We start from the raw sequence: 21,422 nt of genomic DNA on the forward strand, positions 1-21,422 counted from the left end.
ATAGCCATGGTGGAAAAATTAAAACACTCCTAAAGTTTTATTATCTGCCATGTGTAGGCCTGAAGGGGAGCACACATTTGGGTTTTTTTTGTGTGTGTGTGTGTGTGTGTGTGTGTGTGTGTGTGTGTGTGTATCTTTATTTCCACAGCTAATGTTTTGTGTGGACATCGATGATTGTATGCTCAAGAACCTGCTGTAGTGTTTGTGAATCACAATTGTTAAAAATTTGTCTCACATCATCACTGACTGCGGCTCGTGGGGGGCGCAAGTTATCGACAAAATGATTAAGCAAAAGACATTTCTGGAAACCAGTTCAATTAAAAACAAGAAGCCTATCTGTCTGTTGCAGGCTTCATTTTGGCCTTTGGCATGACTTAAAACTGACATTTGGCCTCATTTTGGACCAGAGCATCTGCAGATTAATGTCAATGTTATGATTCAATAAATTCAGGCATGATAAGGGATGAAACAAAATATACTTTGTATTTTCAGTTACACATCGTGATAGATGCATTTTGGTTTATTGGCCTGCTGTAACCTGTTGTTGCCTTTGGGAAAGTGTTCAGTGTTCGTACAGTGTAATATGGAAGTATCTGGAATGCTCCTTTTTTTAAAAAAAAGAAAAAAAAAGTAAATAGTTTACCAAAGTTGTCCGTGGACAAAATGATACCTCAGCAAGAGGATTTTGTCTGTCTTTGAAACTCGCACTACTGTCTGTTCAAAATAAATGAAAATATAGGGATGCTTCTGCATTTGGATGTTTTTTTTCCAGCTGTATGGAGCACACACCAAACCATAACTTCTGTTACGTTACGCCAAAAACACACCAATCAGCAGTGAAGTGAGGCCTGTGATGAGCTGCCATGTAATGACTACGGAAAGCTGCGACGGCTGCTCTGTTTTATTCTGCGGCAAAGTGTAGCCAAACCAAAACTTGGAGAGAGTTTAACTTTTAGTGGCAAGAGAACGTCTCCGAAAAATGAATAAACAGAGTCCTGTGACCCCCACTGACCTGTTTTGCAAAGAATTTGCCTGAAACATATGAACACACAGATAAAAATGGAATAACTGTGACGAGCCGCATGCCGCCGCTTCTCCGTGTTTTCGGCATTACAACCCTAGAAAGATAATTGAACCAATCAGAAACTGTCACTGAGGTACTCACTAGTTTGGGATGTAAACCTGCTTCAACTTGCTTTCTGCCTCGGCTGCTTTTAATCGTTTCTGGAGCAGAGAGAGAGGTTGAGGAAGAGGAGGGAGGAAGGAGAGAAAGAACAGTGCAGGTAGACACTTTAGTTCCAACAAAACAAATGTTGCAAAAAAGAAAAAATAAATAAGTCTGATTTCTTTTTACCTTGATTTAAGATGCCTATATGGATTCAATTATTTTAAGACAGTAAAGAATATTACAGACAAACTGACTCATTTCTAAAATAATTAGAAATGAGTCCTTTCTTTTTTGTTTTAATTTGGAGCTACCCTGATGACAGAGTGAAAAAGTATGCCAAATCACATACTCACTCTGACACAGGCCAAACTGTGAAAAAAAGGAGATTAAAAAGAAAACATAATGGGATCGTTGGCCAGAAAATAGTGAAAAACACTGAAGTCGATTGTAAAAGAATTACCGAGGATAAATAGTAATCCTCTTTTCACCAGGGATGCAAATCAAATGCAAACAAACAAGTCAATGCGTAACAGTTTTGGGGATGAAAAAATAGAGAAAAAAAAAAAACACAGCCTCTGACATATAATGGAGGTTTTTACCTGCTGTACATATCTGTCTGTGGTCTTCCACATGTAATAATACTCAATAATACTCGTCAGGGACTTCCACGGCAGCTGGGAAAAGAGAGAAGGCACAAAATAATCATTATTTCCATGTAGTTGTTATAAAAATGGTGAGAGCAGAGTGGTAAAAAATGTGTAATATTTTAAAAACACACTTGAATGTCAAAACGCCTCTTAGTAGTGGATTTAGCACTCCCACGTGATTATACAAATGTCTTTAGTCCACTGTTTTTTACTCATCTGTCAAAAAAAAACACCATTTTATACGCAGAAATACTTTACATTAAAAAACAACAACAACAAAACTGTTTGAACCAGCTGAACTTGCACCGTAAAGTTCCCTCCGAGAAGTCTGAAGGAAAATGAGCCATCAAGTCGAGGCCCCACCCATCATGGTGCTGTCGCCCTGTTGTTTGAGAGGAGGCCTGGGTGGAAACCTGAGCGAGCCGCACTGACGGCAGCCGGCCACCAGGTGGTGGAGTGATGCACACAGTGAGCGCTCGGCACTGTGTGTGTGTCTAAATGAAGTCCACACCATTCTGCTCCGGCTGAAAGGCAGCTTTCTCCGAGCCTTTTCTCGCACTTCTCAAAGATATTTGTGTGGAATGTTTCTCTGGATAAACGGTCATTGTGTTTAGCTTTAACATTTTCACTCTTTACTACGAGCTGGCTGCAATCTAAGCTTACAAGACGACTATTGTGTTTGAGAGTTGTTCTGTTTAACGTCAGCTAAACAACCAAATGAAGTCCACAAGAAATGTTTCTCTAATTCTGTGGTTTCTGCACTCAGCAGCAGCAGTTACGGCTGTGCTGAATACCCAAAGTACATATCTCTAATTAGATTATTAGTTATCCCACATACAGGCTGATGAGCAGCAAAACAAGCGCCCAATATGCTTTTAAAAAACAATAAAAAAGAGACTCCAACCACACAGAATAAGAGTGATTTAATCTTAAATAATTCTGGTCACTTTCTTGCTGAGATCACACCCACTCTCAAGTCTATTCCCACTTATCAGTTTTCTTATAATTTTTTTTTAAAGATTATTTTTTGGGGACTTTTTTCTCTTTATTGATAGGGCAGCTGCAGAACGACAGGAAAAGTGGGAGAGAGGGAGAATGACACGCAGCAAAGGGCCACAGGCTGGAATCGAACCCGGGCCGCTGCAAAGGCCTCGGCATATGGAGCACACACTCTCGCAGGTGAGCCCGAGTTGTTTTATAATGTTATCATACTTAAAAACAAATTAAATCAAAATATCTCATTAAAAATAGCGCTGTGACAGTTTAAATTTTTTCTTACAGCTGTGAAAAAGCAACATATCCTGATGGTCAGCTGCATAAATTCAAATCTGTTGTGTGTAAGGTTGGGTACTGATCTCTGTACTTTTAAAGGAGCCAACTGAAATATGTTGGTAATACCAAGTACTGCTTCACGTTTAATCTACCGGTGCCATATGTTGGTACCTGAGAGCACATCTATGAGAACACAGGTTAGGAAAAGAGGTGGGACTGCTGCAAAGCGCCCCGAAGCCTGGAAGCCAGCCACAGAGGTCTGCAGGGACTCCGTCGTCTTCCAGTGGGCCAAAACTATCACTGCTGATCGGCGCTGCAGCGATAGTTTTGGCTCACCAGAAGCTTATGTTTTAGCTTCCAGTCTATTTTCTTTTCTACATTATCATGTTAGCCGAGCATCACCGCTAGACGAGCAGATATACATACATGCACACACAAAAGCAGACAGAGACAGAAGATTAGCACTACTCGTGATTAGAAAAGAGCAAAAGAGCAGAACTGCGACTTAGGCTACTACGACACACCGCAGCTTGTACGAAAACTACATTTAACAATTCAAGTTAAAAAAAAGTTACTTTTGGGAATTGCTTCTGAAATCCAGGTAGCAGAACGAGTATCAGGGTGAGCAACTGAAAGTTTTTTATGACAGAAACCCTTGAGCATACTCCAGGATGGAAGATGGTGAATGATGATTTAACACTGATTACTGCATTTGTTATATTTCCTATCACACACTATATGCAATTCTCTAACTTCCATCAGCAAAAAAATAAAATAAAATAAAAAATCGCAGTGATGACAATGATTAGCTCAACCCTGGAGTCGGCATCATGCGGCAGGTTGGCAGTCATGCTGTTATTAACACAGCTATGGTCAAAAATCGGCATAAGAAGTAAAAACATATCAGCTGGTGATACTGACATGAGATTTTTCATGATTCCTGAGATATTTATAAAGGAGTTTAATTAGCTCCTGCTGTAGGATGTAATTTTGGATGCTTTCCAGCAGCTCACTAATTAACACGTTATACCTCATTTGTTTAATGAGAACAAAACTAAACTGTACAGACGACACACTGCGGTTATACAGCTGGTCATGTGCTGGACTTTATCTTGCGACTTCCTGGACTCACCGTGAGGTTACTAGGCAACCAGAAGAGCTTGTAGGCGTATTTTTTGTACCTCTCAGAGGATTCCTGCAGCTTAAGGCGAGTTAGGGTTAATACACTTTAAGACTTTTTTCATGTCATTCATTGTGAAATCTAAAATCAATTTTAAACATAAATTACTTGGAGTTGGGGTCAACTTCACCTAAATGTTAATTGTAATAAAAAAAAAAATACTTTTGGGGGAAATATCTGGCATTTATTTGCAGGTTTTCTTGGTGATTTTATGTTTCCTACACTCAGCATCAGCTTATAAAGGTCTACTTCCAACGTCTTTGCATTTTTAAGACTTTTGAAAGATTGATTTAAAGAATTTTAATACCAATAAAGGCCTAAATTCTATTTTTTTTTATTAATGAATCTAATGCCTTTAAGATTTTCTTTAGGATCTGTTTCCCTCTGTTTAAAACCTTTATGCTAAGCTAAGATAACCATCCACTAGCTGCAGTTTCGTATTTTATTTCCCCAAATATCCCACTACTCCTTTAAAGATGCTTTTAATTTTACTCACAAAATCCTGCTGGATGTCAGTGAAGTCTTTGCCGTATTTCTCTAGAGCCTCCTCGAACAGGTTGGCCTCGGAGGCGCTCCACTCCTCCATCTCATCCCTGCAGAGGACGGGCCCGCCCTGAGGCACCAGCGCTGCGATGGCTCGGGTCATGTCATAGCCCGTGGCGTGGAGGGTGTCCATAGCGTGAAACTAAACACAAGATACAAACACATGCTGCTCTCAAGACTGTTTTTGGGGGTTCTTGCCTTTATTTGATTGGACAGAGAGAGTTTGTATGAAAGGGGGAGAGAGAGGGGATGACATGCAGCAAACGGCCATGAGCCGCAATCGAACCCACGGCCGCTGCAGCAAGGACATTTCCTTCATACATGGGGCGCCTGCTTCATCCACTGAGCCGCCAGCTGCCCCTCAAGACTGTTTTTTATTGTTTGAAACACTTATGCAATGAATATTTTGCTGAGTCGCTGACAGGAGGATGAACTGTATGATTTGTTACGTCCATGGAGTTTATATGCAGCCCCTTGTTCAAGGCTCTGGGCTGTGTGTGTGTGTGTGTGTGTGTGTGTGTGTGTGTGTGTAGCTAGAAGGCTTCTCATCTATGTTTTATATATGAGGATAAGATCTAGGGCAGAATAGACCCACGCCAGGCTTCTGGGGCCAAGTGCTTGTTACAGATAACCAGACACAGGCCTCGACAATCACTAACACACACATAATCGCACCCACCCACCCACACACACACATACACACCCCCCACACACACAACTACAATCACACATGTGCGCTGCGAGCATTTGCTTTGATTAACACAACTGCTACACTTTTCACCTTTGGTGCGATGCTGATTTAACCCAAGGCTGCTTTCGTGTGTGTGTATGTAGGAGGATCTCACCAACGTGATGTCTCTGGAGGCTGCAGCAGCACTCATGTGCAGGCTCGGCTGCCGGACAGAACTACTGCAGTCCAAGGCTCTGGCGAATGTACCTACTGACCTACGGGGCACAGATTTGATGCAAAATATAAAGAAAAGGTGTATAAAGAGAGACAGGAAATAAACTCACCATTTAGATTTGGTGATTGATATAGTTTCATCTGACGGTGTTTTTTAAAATCATTTATGCACAAAAAAACTGTGCTTCCTGATAAAATATTCAGTGTTGTAAATGATACAACTCCAGCCAATTCACACTGAATAGAATAAAACTGCTAAGCAACCATATCTATTTTTTAAGAAAAGGAGAAATGAGGATAGCCAAATGTTGGGAAATATTTGAGGTACTTGGCTAAATGGTTAAATCTGTGATGAGAGTGTTCCTGACTGAATCTGTCATCGTATAAAGAACAAACCACTATATGCATGTAAGTTTACTTTTTTAACCCATCAGGTTCAGGTAGATTCGTATTTCAGTAAAAAGAGGAGACATCCACCCAGACACAATTCCAAATTCCAACACACACTGATGAAAAAAAATAAATAAATAAAACATGACAAAAAGTGCTTAGATGCTTTGCTATCAATAAAAGATTGGGATATGGTTAAAAATCACAATACGACACTACATAAATCAATAAATATGTGCAAATGTTGCTATTCAAATAAACGACTGCAGCTGGAACGTAACTATTCCGGTGGTGTTTTGTTTTATACATCAGAACTGTAAATCTTTGACCAGAGGGTAGAAGCTGAAACTCCCCGTGCAAAGGCTGCCGTCGTCATTAGAAATAGAGCTTGTATTTATCACAGTCCCTGTAACATCCAACATTGTAGCACTAGTTTTTGTGCAACCTGAGCAAAGGAGTAAACATTTGCCTATATCAGTAAAAAATAAAATAAGAGCACCTGCAGGATTGTTTCCGAAAACAAATCAAGAAAAAAAACGTAAACAATTAGAAATGATAGTGTTTTTTAATGGATTTTCGATTTAGCATCACATAACACATTACTGTGATTTTCAAGTGTATTGATATTTTCTTACACCCCTATTTCTTGGCGAGACCCAGTAACTTCCGGGAGCTTTGTCATCCTCCATCTTTTGGCTACAGCTTCATATTTTGCCTACAGATATTTTTCTCAACTAACTCCGAGCAAAAATGTTTAGTATGCATTGTTTTTTAAAAAATAAATAAATAAATAAATTATTTGTATGCTTCTGCGTTGACTTACCGAGCGACTACTAAGAACTGGTCAATCTGTTTCTCCGTCAGTGAGCTGTTGGGGTCCCAGACCTTTTCCTCCAGTTTCTCCAAGTCCCTGCCATCATCCTCGCCTACACACACCCAGAGGACACACAGACAGTGAATTCTCCTCGGCTGTTCTCAAGGCCACTATGGCTCCTTGTTGACCACAAACGTACGACAGGAGATGGTGAATTCCACAGTCAAATTTGATTTTCCTGCTGGTTTTGCCTCTTTTTTTAAAAATGACTACCTCGTGCAAAGCTTTAATGAATCCCACAGTTGAATAGGTGGGGTCTGTCAGGCTGCCAGCCTGCAAACAAACCAGCCAACCTGCCTGAGCTCCGAACACATGTAACAGAATTTCATTAACATGGCTTTAATTAGAGAGCTTGGTGTCCCTATGGTGCCTAATTGCAATTTCAGAGGTTTTCCCACCTGCTAAGAATAAAATTCTGGCAAAACAGTGAAACCTGAATCTGGCAGAAAAATAGACACATTTAAAAATGCTGAATATCTGCACACAAAACTGGCATGAAAATATCTGGAAAATATCTGTGAGCCTTGCTTGAATGAAAGTAATTATGGATTTTAATATTATGGGCACGCTGTTAATCTGAAAAACTCTCTGTATGTGTGAGGTATCATGACTAACTGTCATAAATAGATTTTAAGATAAGATCGCATGTTTGCATTAACTGTGGCTTTAAGGTGCTTTCAGACAGTGAGTGTTGGCTGCTTTAACTGTTTTCACCGTAAACCGAGGTCAGAGGCAGCAGCCTGTGAATGTGCATGGATCTGTGCCACTACATATGATGCAGTTTATGTGTTCAACTTTTTCACCTTGCTGCCTTGTGACCATGGCAACCATAGAAAGTATGATGAGGAAAACAGTACATGAGGTGACTTTACTGTACCTGTGTTTTCTGAATGATTCACATCTTTATCCGCAGACAGCAGACGGATTAACGAAGAGGAACTGTATCATCTTTAAACGGATAGTTTGGATATTTTTAAGTGGGATTATATGACGGACTCATCCATTGTCAGTCGATTACCTACAGTAAATGGCCGTCAGCAGGGATGGGAGGCAGCTACGTTTTAGAGTTTTAGGTCTGATCAATTGAAATTTCTGAAAACGCCTTCTGAAAATGCAGCTTTTCAAAATTCTGGTTACTTTGTATTCATGTGAACATATAAAATGATGCAATGAGCATGCGCCAGAAAAAATAACAAAAGTGGCAGAATACAGGTTTGTTCACATTTTTTTTTTTGGCACACAACCAGGTCAAATGACGCCACTTCATTGATCAACCGAGGTGTCTCCATTTTTAAAGTCTGCAAGAAACTACTGTTTTGGATGACCCAGTTGAACCAGCAGATGCTGGGAAAAATTTATGAGGGGGATTTTTGTCAATGAGACTTGTAAGGAAGACATTCTCATGTCCAGAGCAGCACTCGATGAAAATGACTGTTTCTGTCAAAGAAGTCTGGCTTTGATGAGAGCGATGTAACAACTGAGGTTCCTCTTCAGGAACTGCAGTGAAAATATTCTCAATGTTGTGTACTCTTAAACTGATTTTTTTAGGTGGCTAAAATATGTATAGCTGCCCCCCTCCACAGCAAACATTGCTTGGTTTCAGTGTCGGACTCCAGCCTGTTTCTCCAAACTGGGGGCGCGCAGACCACCATCTAGTGTGGGTAACACATCGACTATGGACAAGAACCTCAATCAACCCCACTTCCAAAAAATGCGTCCTTTGCTGCTGCTGAGGCTGAGTCATTAGCAGCAGCACAGGCTCTATTCCTGCCCATGGCCCTTTTCTCGAGCCCTTCACTGTCAATCTGTGCTATTAAATAAAAACAATTAAATGCCAAAATAATAATAATAATAATTCCAAACTATTACTTTAAAGGGATATTATACAACATTTATGACAATTTATGTAGCAAAACTCGCTATAGACCATTTGTTTCACTGTAATTTCATCTCTTGGGTCCATGTTTACCTCCTGTAAGCTGATGTGATTCACATACACTGCAGAACACTGAACAGGAAATACAAAAGGAGCCATTTACAATGTTTATGCTGTCAAATTTCAGTCAATAATAAATGTGAGATACTGTTAACAATTTTCCTCTTTATTAAGGTAAAATCAGCTCTATTTACCTGCAGGTTTAGCTCACGACAGTGTTGCCACTGAGACGACACAGATGTTGATGGGCACAACCACTCACTGTCTGAAAGCACGTTTACAGTCTGGCCAGAAATTAAACAACTGTCATGTGTTCATTAGCTTATAATGTACATTCATACACAAATATGCTGTATGCAAGCACAGATAATCTTGAGTTAGGAGGAATTTGGAGCTTTTATGATCAGGAAGCAAATTGTGAACACATTCAACAAAGCAGTTGTTAAGTAACTTATTCTTGTACCATCATGCACCTCTTCCTCTCCATACTCCCCAGGTCTCTGTAAAATCATCACTTAGCAGCACATAAACACTAATCTTTTGTTCTGAATGCTTTGATTATGTCTAATCATGCTGCAACGCTGTGATTACCATGGAAACCCAGGTTAGCTGTGTTTTTTAATAACTTAACTTTGAAAAAAACATAACTAAACGTTGGCTCGGGGCAGAAAAGGTCGCTTAAAGTTCATGAAATGTTCCCGAGAATTGAGCTGTTCCAAAAACATGAAAAGTGGAGCAGTTCATTATGCCTCAGAGTGTCTTATTAATGCTGAGAAATTGAAAAAACAATTGCCAAAAAAGAGAAAGATATCAGTACACAGGAGGGTAAAAGAAGAGCCCTGCAGGAAAACATTAATGTGCAACTCTGTGAATAACTCTAGAAAACTGTGTCAATTAAAAAACGCCCGAGATTTAAGTAAACATACCTTCATTCAGGAGGTCGGTGATGTCGGCCTGGTACTTGTTCCCAACGCGGATCTCCCCCTTATCAGCCAGCAGAGTCTTTTGCTGAGGGTCATACACCAGCGAGTAGAAGAAGGCATCCTGGGAAATACAGGAAGGCGTAAGGATGAGTATCAGAAGAACAGGAAGTGAGACGGGCAGGCGGAGAGGCGAAAGAGAGGAGTGTATCTGTGTGTGTGTGTGTGTGTGTGTGTGTGTGTGTGTGTGTGTGCAGCTTCCCCTCTGCTAGTCTCTAGTCTCCTCATTACTGTATGTGAAAAGAACATTCTGGGTCAACACGTTGAATAATTCATCTGGAAACAAGATAACTCATAAGTCTCTCACACACACACTCTTGCTTAGATAATCCTTAAATCTAACACACCTAATCACAGTTTAAAACAGTGGCTCCCAACTGGTCCAGCCACGGGGTCCAGATTTCTCCACAGTCATTAGTTCAAGGTCCGCACAGAGGAGAAATTACCACATACTCAATTTCATTTCACAAACTGTTGTAACACGTGGCCTTAAAACAGAATGAAACAAAACATATTGCAAGAAAGTTAAAACCTGAGGCATTACTAGGATTTAAGGACATTGGGGTTTAGCCTGGATCTTTTAAGGAAAAATGCATTTCAAACCCACGGGCCTTACTTTAAAAACTTTTTAAAAAAACTTTTTTAAATTCTGTTAAAATTGTGGGTGATTTTGAAAAAATGATGCATTATTTTTTCTTTCAATTTTGTTGAAAATTTCTTTTTCTTTTAGAATTGTTTGGTCATTTTTTAAATCTTTTAAATTTCTTAAAAGACGAAAGAAGAAAGAATAGAAATTATCGTTGGATTTTAAAATTTCAGATGGTCCTTGAACACATCACGTGAGATGAATACGTCATGCATTTTCCTCATGTCACTCAGGAAGGCCAGAAAAAAAAATCTGTAGCTTTGGGGAAGGGTAAAAAAAAAAACACAGCCGACCCCCTCCTCTGATAAACAAAGAACAGTCCCCTGGTGATATTTTTATTTTTGAAAGAAAAAACACACTCTCTCACTCCACAGTAGGACTCTGCACTTTAAAATAAAAGCTCTGTGCTGAAAATTAACTGTACATAAAAAAAAAGTGTGTTTTTCACAAACTCGACAGGGCTGCCAGTCACTTGCAGTCCATTCTGAATGGATGTGCAACCCACCTTTGGACCACTACCCACGAGTTGGGCACCACTGGTTTAGAAGACCCAATAAGAACGCAGGGAGCTGGCACGTACCTCTCTATCCAGGTAAGACTTCAGGGCTTCTGTCTCGTTCAGCAGAGTCACACAGCACTTCCCCCTGGAGTCCAGAAAGGATGTAAGGAAAGGATAAAAAGAGGAGGGAAAGACAGGAGGGAAGAAAGAATAAATAGTTAACAGACAAGACTTAAAGTCCAGGGGATAAGACGTTACATAAGTGCGAGATGAAGGTCCAAACTCTCCTCTGCAAACCGTCTAAGAGGAGACTTTGATGTAGGATGCATTTCAAAAACTGCAGCGATGATATTGATTTGGCTCCAGCTGGCACCGCCTGTTGTTTGAGTGTGTCGACACTGACAGCACTCATCTCCGTCCCTTAACCGCTCCTGTCTGAATCCAAATTATTTACCAGCTAAGCAGTCGTACCTCTCTGTAGCCCGGAGCAAACACGGCTCAGCAGGGTGATAAACTCAAAACACCTCATGTAACCTTGCAAGCCGCACAGGTGTTAAGTTAGGAAACTTAATCAAGTATGAATCCTCGCTAAACAAAGTGGCTCGTCAGAGTATTTTTATTCGAGCAGATGTCAGTCTGCTCTTCCTGCCACTCTTCAGAAATGTCAAGTAATAAGGTGGTAATGATTAGGTGGGTTTGCCTGGAGCTTACTGATGAGCAGAGGCAGTTCTATATGTAGAAACAGCTTTCTGTTGACATTTAGTGCTCGACACGCACGCTGCTGCATACGAGTGGATTATTCTGTGTTTCTGAGTTTCTGAGAATCAACTGAAAGCTCCCGGCCATCTTCCAGATGTCATATAGCCTGATGTGTAGCTGATAATGTGAGTGAAGGGATCAATAAATAATCACATCATCCTCCAAGTGAGCCAGAGAACTGCAGTTTTTATAGCCACAAGCACAGAAACCAAAGGGTAGAAATTTATTTTATGTATCATAGTGTAAAAACAAAAAGAAAAAGATTTGTAAACAAAAGAAATAATGAGTTTACTAGTCAAACTGTTTTAATGAAATCTCAGAATTCATTACAAAACCAGTATGGTCAATAGGTTCGGTGTCGAAATCATTACTTTTAAGGGTGTGACCGAATTACACTGGTACGGCCAAGTACCGATTTACAAGAAATCAATCGGTGCCAAATTTCGGTACCAAATAGCCCACCTGGGTGAGAACACATGGTTCAGACAGCAGGTAGAAGCGCTGTCAGGCACCTCAAAGCCTTCGAGGCGTTTCATGGCGAAGGCAGCGGAGCTCTACTGAGCAGAAAGAGGCGAAACAGCGACTGATTGACCTGAAGTGAGCCAAAAATGATCTGCAGCACCGATAGTTACAGTCTATTTGGTCTATTTTCTTTTCTATTTTCTTTTTTTTTAAATAGACTGCTGTCACTGCTTTTCATTAATGTGTTTTCTAAATTACGTACTTATTCAACATATTTGTCAGTTGCGTCTTAGCAGAGAGCGAGAGAGACCAGCAGAAACGCACACACATGCACACAAGCGAGCAGAAAGACAGATACTGAGCTCTGTGGGTGATTAAAAAAACAGCAGAGGGGCAGAATCGCTTGCTGACTGCAGCTTGTTCAAAAATTTAGTTTCAGCCTACAGAAAGAGTAATTTACAGAGAAAAGGTACAGTTGTGTACATGTACTGACACTCAATTTGAGTTACTGGCACGGTCATCTGTCCAAACGTGAACGGAGCCCAAAACCCAAACACTCAGAGATGAAAGTAAAATTTGCTGCTACCCCATAACTATAACTATGATTAGTCAATTGATTTATTAGTAAATCAATATAACGGTAATCCTAAAGTCATGCACGGAGGAAGAAGGTGATGGAGAAGATGTTGGCCGATCAGAAGCCCGTTCTCATTTGAAACTCATAAAATACTGCCGCTTTGCAACGCCAAAGAAACAGTCCAACAAACCCGGGTTTTCACGAGGGAGTCCGGAGTTCACCTCCCTTTCTACACCTAATCCTGAACTTCCACGCCAGCATGTGTGTTTGTTGACGTTCGGGCGCTGGTTGCCATGTGCTTGCGTTGTCCAAACATAACCACGTGCCACATCATCCCATTATGAGCATTTGTTGACATCACTTTAGCGGCATGCCAGAATGTAAACAGCAGATGCAGAAGGACACCTAAAACCTGATATGTAGACCCAGAAGCCCACTGCAAAGATGTGATGTACTGCAAAGCGGCAATACGTGCGACTTGGGATGAGACGGTGTTGCGTACTCCGATGCCTCTGTTCTTCTGTGTAGCAGAGGAGTAACCGTACATCTGTGTGTGTGTGTAAAGTGTCCTGTTCCCAAGGTTATAGCCAGCACAATTTTGGTCTTGTCAGTCATCGCATGAAATTTCACCTCATTTCTGACTTCTTAACCCGTACAAAGTATTACAAAGGTCCATTTTCATTCACCTAAAATGCAGTTTGTGCCTGGAAAAAAGGCTAAAATGCAATGGAAATGCTACTTTTAAAACACACACATGTATGTGTGGACAAGGCCTTGAGCTATGCTCGATATTGCTACAGCAACCACAGATGTCCCGGACAACAGTCAAAACTATTATCCATATTCGAAACAAAGGAAAAGAATAATAACAATGAAGCAAGATGACTGCACTTTCTTCAATGAATTGTTATTTTCCAGTGCAATTATGGGATTCATTTTGACTTGTTTAGAGTTTATTGACAGTCAATACCATGGGAATTTTTTCTTGTTTTGAAAAATTTCAATTTTTGCACTCAACAGTAACCCAAAGGGATTGCTTGGAGGTTTTATTCACAGCCTGGGATAGTTTTGTGCCATCAAAACAACGCACTGTGTGAGTCCAAAACTCTTGGGAAGAAAAGGGAGAAAGACGGAAATAAACCAAACGAACACAGATATTTCAGCTCAGGGTGGTGTAACAGGGTGGTGTACCTGATGTGTGTGGCAGGTAGAGACTCCAGTTGGCGGGACAGGAAGAGCTCTCTGTGTCTGAGCTGGTGTTTCTGTTTCTCGGGGAGGTCTGCCATCTCTGGATTCTCCATCTCCTCCTCCAGCTCCCCTGGGAGGTAAAAAGAGTGAAAGGTCAAACATATACCCATTGGATGAGGTGGAACAATGACGTCCACGGGGAAAACAGGGGAGGAGGGGGCTGCAAATGTATCGGCTGCGGCTACAAACAGTCTCAGGACCTGCACAACCAGCGTGTACAAAGCACCAGGATGCACACTTGATGAGCTGGAACAATAAAGTCCTCAGGGAGACGGAGAGTCGTGTATACATACAGATATTTTACATTAAATCTCGCTGATTATGTCCACATGAGACCTGCAATATGAATCACACAACATCTGGCTACGCTTTTCTCTCCCAATTCTGCATTTCAACCCTTATTACACAAGCGACGACACACGGCTCGGGACGCTCCATCATTTTAATGCCCTCCAACTGTGTTTTCATTATTTGGGTAATCTCTTGTATTTCAAGCGTGGAAATTACTAAAGAACTTGAATGGGGTGTAAAAAAAAAAAAAAAAACACCAGCACTGAGTGTACTCTCCTATGTTATCCCCGTTCCTTCAACAGCAGCAAAGTAGACAGCTCTGTTACTTCCATTGAGAAAACAAAGGTCACAACCTGACTGTTTTTTTCTGGGAATTTGAGGATCTAAAATTCAGTTTCTCCTTAATAATTTATAGTTACACGTTTGTCTTTTCAAGAGATGGATACAGATACTTTTTAAGACTTAGTGTGCTCAACTTTAAAGACACACATAAATGAATAAACACAACAATTTAACAAATTTCCCCACCAGAATTTATTCCCAGTGGAGGAGAGAAAACCCACATAAATCAGCTTTAATATTTTATCATGTGAGCTACCTTGGAGCGTTGAACGAACTGAAAATGGAAAAAAAAAAAAAAATACAGTTGGTCTCTTGAAAAATAATCATGCAGCTTGGATTTTTTATAATGTTGGTATTTCTAAAATCCTGGCTGCAGCCCTCACAGAGGGTGACTACAAAGGTCTGTGTACACAGAGTCTGAACTCGTCTCTTTATGAAAAACAATTTAAGTTTCAGACTGTGAAAGTCAGGAAACATGCCGCATCTTTCACAACCTGGAAAACACGAGGTCGGGCACTGAGGAAGGGTGTGTCTGAAGCTGGTAAGCAACCAGAACCAGAACCGAATCATAATGTACCAACCAGAAATCCCAAGTTCACAGCTGATGTTCATACAGGAATTGTTCTTTAAGTGTGTATTAAGTCAGAAATGAATAAATGTCAGTGGCACAGATGTTAAGCGAGTGTTTCTCCCTGTTGTTTTTTTTGTTTGTTTTTACAGGGTTACCACATCAAACTTTAACACCTAACACAATGAACGCTTCCATTTCACTTTGCCTGCTCTTGACGCTTCGTCTGTGTTCAAAATGCGCTCTGTGTCCCGAGAGTGTGGTGCAATAGATAACTAAACATTATATAAAATCTGAAGCATTTCCAAAAGTCCAGCTTCATAAACATACAATCAATATGTGGCAGAAGGTGTTTTAATTGTGGATGGCCGCCACAAAAAAAAAGAAAGACGTGTGGGGAAAACAGCACTAAAATGATCAGCGTCTCCTCTATGTTTACTACAGACTGATTTACAGATTTAAAGAAGAAAGTGAATACATCTGGATTCCAAAAGTTGAAGTTTATCTCAGGGCACAACCATCGCACCCTGGAAAACAGGCGCTTGGTAACACCTACACACCACGATGGTGACGCTTTTGCTTTCGGCTGCACCTTCAGTGTGTCTACATTGAAAACAATGGATTTGCAACACACGCAGCCTGTGTACAGGCCCTAAGAAAGGTCTTAACTCTCTTCAAAAGTCCATTTTACATTTTGGACTTTAGGAGAGAAAGATTTTCTCACAAAGATTTAACCCTTCCAAGGAAAAAATATTAATGCAAATAGCTTCAGTTTTATTTCCCCAGGTGTGGAGAAATCAGTTTGTGAGATTTCTGATATCACTCCAATATACTGGAGCTGAGAGGAATTTAGTTTGAGGTGCTAAAACACTAAAAATCAAAACAATCAAAAGACTCAACAGCAGCAGCAGAAACAATATCACAGTTATTCTGGGTAATCCACAAACCTCTCCGTCAAAAGTTTTATATTTATATATATATATTTTGTTTGTAATGACTGTCTACCTGTTTTGTGGATTATCCAGAGTAACAAGGACACTGTTTCTGCAGAGAGATATCCGCTAAATCTCTTTATGTATTTTTGCTGTGAGCACAAAAAGAAATCCTTTTACCTCCGGAGAATTGGGACGGTGGCAGAAATCTCAAAGACATCTCAAAACTTAGGCGATTAAAGCCTAGAATGGGTGAGTGGGCAAATGTGTTTAGTGTGGGTGAACTGACCCTTAACATTAGAATTAGGATTAGGCAAAGATTACGGTATGACTTTAAAATAGATCAGCCCCATAAAGGACAGACGTAAAAGGATTTGGTATTACATTCCCATAAAGTTGAAGAACTCACAAGAGACAGACTTTTAAAGAAGACCTATTCTGCTCACTTCAGGTTCATACTTGTCTTTTGTGTTTGTACTAGAACATGTTTACATGCTTTAATGTTCAAAAACACTGTTTTCACCCTCTGTCTTTGACCCTCAGTTGCCTGTCTCTTTAACACCCCCCCCCACGCTCTGATTGGTCAGCCTTTCCAGATCTATTGCATCACGACATGTCTGCACCAATTTATTTTTGCAGCCGATGAATAACTATTGCGGAGAATAGCAGCATTTTCTAACATGAATTATCACCAACAGTAGCTTCTAGACACAACCAAATGTTCAAGCAGGATTACGTTTCAAAATTGGGGAAAAAATAACAACACTGGCAACCAAAAGTTCCCATGTAGTCACATGCAGCAGTGTGGGCTACATTATGTGAATTTCAGATTTAAAAAACAAAACAAACAAACAAAAAAAACAGAATGATCAGAACGGTCTGAAGCCTGAGATTTTTCGTGTTTTTTTTTTTTTTTTTTTTTTTTACTTATATTGCTCCGGAGCAGTTTAACTTCAGACCTGTCAACACACCGACCACTACTGACTCAGATCACGGGAGTAAAGAGTATCCCTACACGGACAAAAATCCTGAGAGACAGGGCAAAAGAGTATTTAGGTTTATAGGTCAGTGTAACAATTTTATTTTTCATGCTTTGTATTTCTATTCTGGGTTTAAAATAGCTTCTAATAAACGAGCAGATTATTTATGACATTAAAGACATCATGATGATTTTAGCTTCATTTTAACTGTTTAAAGTTTATTTTATCCTTGAAGTGATAGCTGACAGTGTGGCTGGTTTTACTATGGCTGTACCCGACTCAGAGTTACGTCAGTCAAATCCGATTTGGCTGTTCAATACGAATATTCGATTATTTGTTTTGTTTTCCGTACAGAGTTTGAACTTTGTGGGACATTTATTGTGTGACAGCAACATTCACGTCAGATAATAGATGTGCTAAATGCACTAACGACGGGTCGTAAATGCGCAACAACATTTTTTGCTGTCACTAGGAACTATATCATATTAAGTTGCTGTGAGTTGTAAATTCACAACCTTTAAGCAGCGGGTCTCTCTTCTCTCCTCCTGTGTGCCGTTGCCTGCATGTCCGTGGTTCTACCAAAGAGTAGCATGAAAGTCAAGAGCGATCACTTCTCAGCAAAATTTAGTGACCAAAATGTCCACCATAAGCGCACTGACGAGCAAAAACAAACCAAAATAAAAAACCCACGACTGCTCGACTTGAAGCAGTCTCAGTCGACTGAGGGGTCTCTGACTAATGATTTGAGTCTCAGATTTTTAGGGGCAGTGTTTGATTTTTACACTCCGATTTTTTACTGTAGTTCAAACACTGTAAAAAATTGTGATGATAACTGGAAATAAAAGCATAGAAAGAGAAAAGAAAGAGGAGGCCGACATCTCTACAGCTGATATCTCCAACACACTGCGACTCACACCAAAAAATTCTAGATGGTTAAACAGCACTACGGGTAAGAAATATGGTAAAAATATGTTTTCCTAATTTTGAGGTGAACTGTGCCTTTAAAATAGTCAATGATAGAAAAAAAATCAGCCCTTGAGAATCAGTCCAAGAATGAATGGATGGACAGAGTGACTGCTGAAGGGCTATCAGCCCATTTGAGTAGGTCATGTGTCTGAGTCATCCTGCAAGAATAGATCCCGCTGCTGCTGGTAGGCAACATCTCCACCGCTCAATCGCTTCCTCATATGTGGACGAGGAAGAGCGGAGGAAATGAAGGCAGGAGAGGAGGAAAGAGGAGATAAGAGAAGGTGACAGGAAAATAGATAAACAGAGAGACAAATAGACGAGCGCAGAGGGAGGAAAAGTGTGACAAAACAGATGAGGAGCGAGGGAGCATGGGATGAAGACAGAGAGAGACAGCGAAGAAAGAGAGAGGGAGAGGAGGAAGGGGAGCGATAGAGAAATCATCAGGGAGAGAGAGACAGAAAGAGAGAGAAAGCCAGAGAGAGGGAGAGAAAGAAGAGCAGTCAGTACGTGCTCCAATTCATTTGGAGTTTCATTAGAGGAAGCGAGACAGAGAGAGGGAGACGGGGAGCAGAACAAAAGCAATCAAGGGATTTTCAGGAGAAGAGATGTGTGGCCAAAATCGATAAGTACTCCTTCACTCCCTCACTCACTCTGCCCAGCACTCAGCACCCAGCAGACACACCATCCGTGCCCAGGCAGAGCGCGCACACACAGCATGGGCCTCGCTGCATCTTCTGCCATGTAAAAGGAACAAAATATGGCCTGAGATCATTAATACAAGAAGAAAAACACAAGATTAAGAAGGTGGGAAGTTGTGGGAAAGTAAGCAGGGAGATAAACATGATCTGTGCGAGCTAGAGGGGCATTTACGAGTGCGTGACACGACTAAAACACGTGTTTTGTGGGTAATTCTTGCATCGACTGCATGCACATGTGTTTTACATTTACTTTACATTTTAAGCTTGATGTTCCAGTAGTTATCCAACCAGGCGGCTCATAATGAGCTCCAAACTGGTCATGCTGGTTTCCCAGACGAGGCGCTTCATTAGCATGAAAATCTATAACAACTGCAAAACTGAATCAAATTGCAAAAAGGAGTGTATTAATTATTGACTTTTACTGTGACGGAGGAATAGGCAGTCTCAAAAAATAAGATGTGTATATTTTTGTGGACTTTTCTGACAGCAGATCACTTGAAACGTTGAAAGACAAATAAAAATAAATGACAGAGTCTCTTAAGTTATGCAGGAGTAGCGTTAGAAGAATAACAGCATAATGGCAAAGAGGCTTGTTTGTGTTTTGAATAGAGCTGCACAAAAACACCCGAGAAAAACTGACGGCCTGATGGCACCCAGGCACATGCACATTAGTGTCGAGCAAACACTTTTAATTCACAGATAACCAGCAGTCAGCTGGGGTTTCCCCCAGGAAACTGGCGAGCAGAGGTACTGACTGCGACAGACTGGCTTGTTTGTCTCCGTTTTTTCCAACTTGTAAAATCTCAGAAGGTTTTTTTTCTCTTCCATCTTTGCGACGTGCTGCTTTGATTAATTACTGCAACGCGAATGTACAGTGTGATGCATCAATCAGTCATCTGCTGAGTTGAATCAGATCCTGACACCTTATTATTTATGCAGCAAGACAAGATTTAGATTTTTTTTATCATTACTGTTACTATTTTTGGGGTATTTTATGCCTTTATTGGACAACAAATAGTAGTCGGAAATCTGGGTATAACAACTAATAGTGTTCGGACACATTTTCCATTTTAAAATTTAAGACCCTTCCTTGCTCAAATTTGCAGACTTCTATGTATATGTTCAGAAAAACTCATCTCTGATGCAATAACACAGAAAATATTCTGCCTAAATTTCAATATAATCGCTAATCCAACACAAACTTCCTGCAGTAGGCATTTTGGATTAATTGTACAGTTCATCAGTTGTTCTCTACTGTTATTATGAATTTAATTATGTCAGCAGTTTACTCAGTGATACTATAGAAGTCCCTGAGGGGGATTTGGGGGTTGTCGAACCCCTGTACACGATTCAACCATATACTAGATTTTAACCTATAGCTCCAATATGTGTCTGCCCAAATTATACATTTTTGTCTTTTTGTACTTGTGTAGATAAAATGTATTCTTTTTATTATCTTATGATTATCTTATAACACTTAACAGAAGATTCTAGCCAAGTCATTTAGCTCAAACAAATCAAACAAACCCAGAAAGGTTCATTTCTGCTGAAAGAGTTAATGAGTAAACTAACCGATGTTACCTCTACTCCTAACATTTCCTTTACTATATTGAATATATAATAATATACAGGTGTAAAGGCAGCGCTGCATCGGAGTTTACATTCAGTCGCACATCATATTGCTGCTGTTGCTTTTGACGGCATTAAGCTCGCTGAGGCAGCACTCTCACACGCTGGTCAACATTCTGGCTGCACTGGCTGCTCCAAATGCCATGAAAAACACTTTTCTTGTATGATCATTTTTTCCAAGAAATTCAGATTTTTAGATATTAGATAGCAGAACAGATGCAGCATCCTGGAAACACAAACTTATTTCCATACTCTTTTTTTCCCCATAGTTATCCAGAGCTGGAAAAAAGCAGAATCAAATCCCATACTTTCCATACTTTTCCACCTGAACAAATGGCCACACACAAACTGTGGACGTTGATAACTTCACCCCCTAAATGTGTAGCATTTGCTGTGTGAAGTAGCACCGCTGCTCGTTACACCTGAAACTTATTAAGTCGAATTTCATGTAGATTTCATCAGAAGGTAATTTTTTCAGGCGATGCAGGAAGCCTCCACTATAAAACACTGCAGGACACTCCGCCATCTGTGCAGCAGTCAAAGCGAGCCCGGAAAATATACATGAAGTTGTAAATGACTACATTTAATAAGAGGATGCGCTCTTGCATGAAATCAGACAAAAGCAGACATGATAGGATATTATTTTCACTTAAAGAAAAAAAAATATTAAAGAAAGGAGGGAGTGTACCAGTTGTCTGTTTTTGAGAAATATGCTTTTGGGCTTAATAAAAAATGCGGAGAATCTGTTCTTTTGTTGGCTAAAAATTTAAATATTGTTAGTTCTGTTGACTGTGTTTATACAAAATCTACTGCATGTGTTCGCCCTGAAGGAGGGAGTCTGTCTTTGCTGCTTTTTCCTTTTTTCTCCTTGTAAATGTTTTTTGTATAGTTTGTTTTTTTTAAGCAGCATTGAGGGTCGCGGTATAGA

At 40.2% G+C, this 21,422-nt stretch overlaps 1 protein-coding gene across 3 annotated transcripts in view; it reads right to left on the reverse strand.

The window, feature by feature from the left end:
• mta1 (metastasis associated 1) overlaps nt 1-21,422 on the reverse strand; it is a 149,531-nt gene that overhangs the window by 11,168 nt on the left and 116,941 nt on the right. For all 3 annotated transcript variants that reach the window (XM_042501273.1, XM_042501272.1, XM_042501274.1), the window contains 8 exons: nt 14,029-14,155; nt 11,121-11,184; nt 9,841-9,958; nt 6,928-7,030; nt 5,656-5,755; nt 4,764-4,952; nt 1,768-1,842; nt 1,166-1,224 (listed from right to left, as the gene is read on the reverse strand). In XM_042501273.1, the coding sequence (XP_042357207.1) occupies nt 1,166-1,224; nt 1,768-1,842; nt 4,764-4,952; nt 5,656-5,755; nt 6,928-7,030; nt 9,841-9,958; nt 11,121-11,184; nt 14,029-14,155 (835 nt within the window). The remainder of the gene's footprint in view (nt 1-1,165; nt 1,225-1,767; nt 1,843-4,763; nt 4,953-5,655; nt 5,756-6,927; nt 7,031-9,840; nt 9,959-11,120; nt 11,185-14,028; nt 14,156-21,422) is intronic.

This window comes from Plectropomus leopardus, chromosome 14 (assembly GCF_008729295.1).
Source record: "Plectropomus leopardus isolate mb chromosome 14, YSFRI_Pleo_2.0, whole genome shotgun sequence".
NCBI lineage: Eukaryota > Metazoa > Chordata > Actinopteri > Perciformes > Serranidae > Plectropomus > Plectropomus leopardus.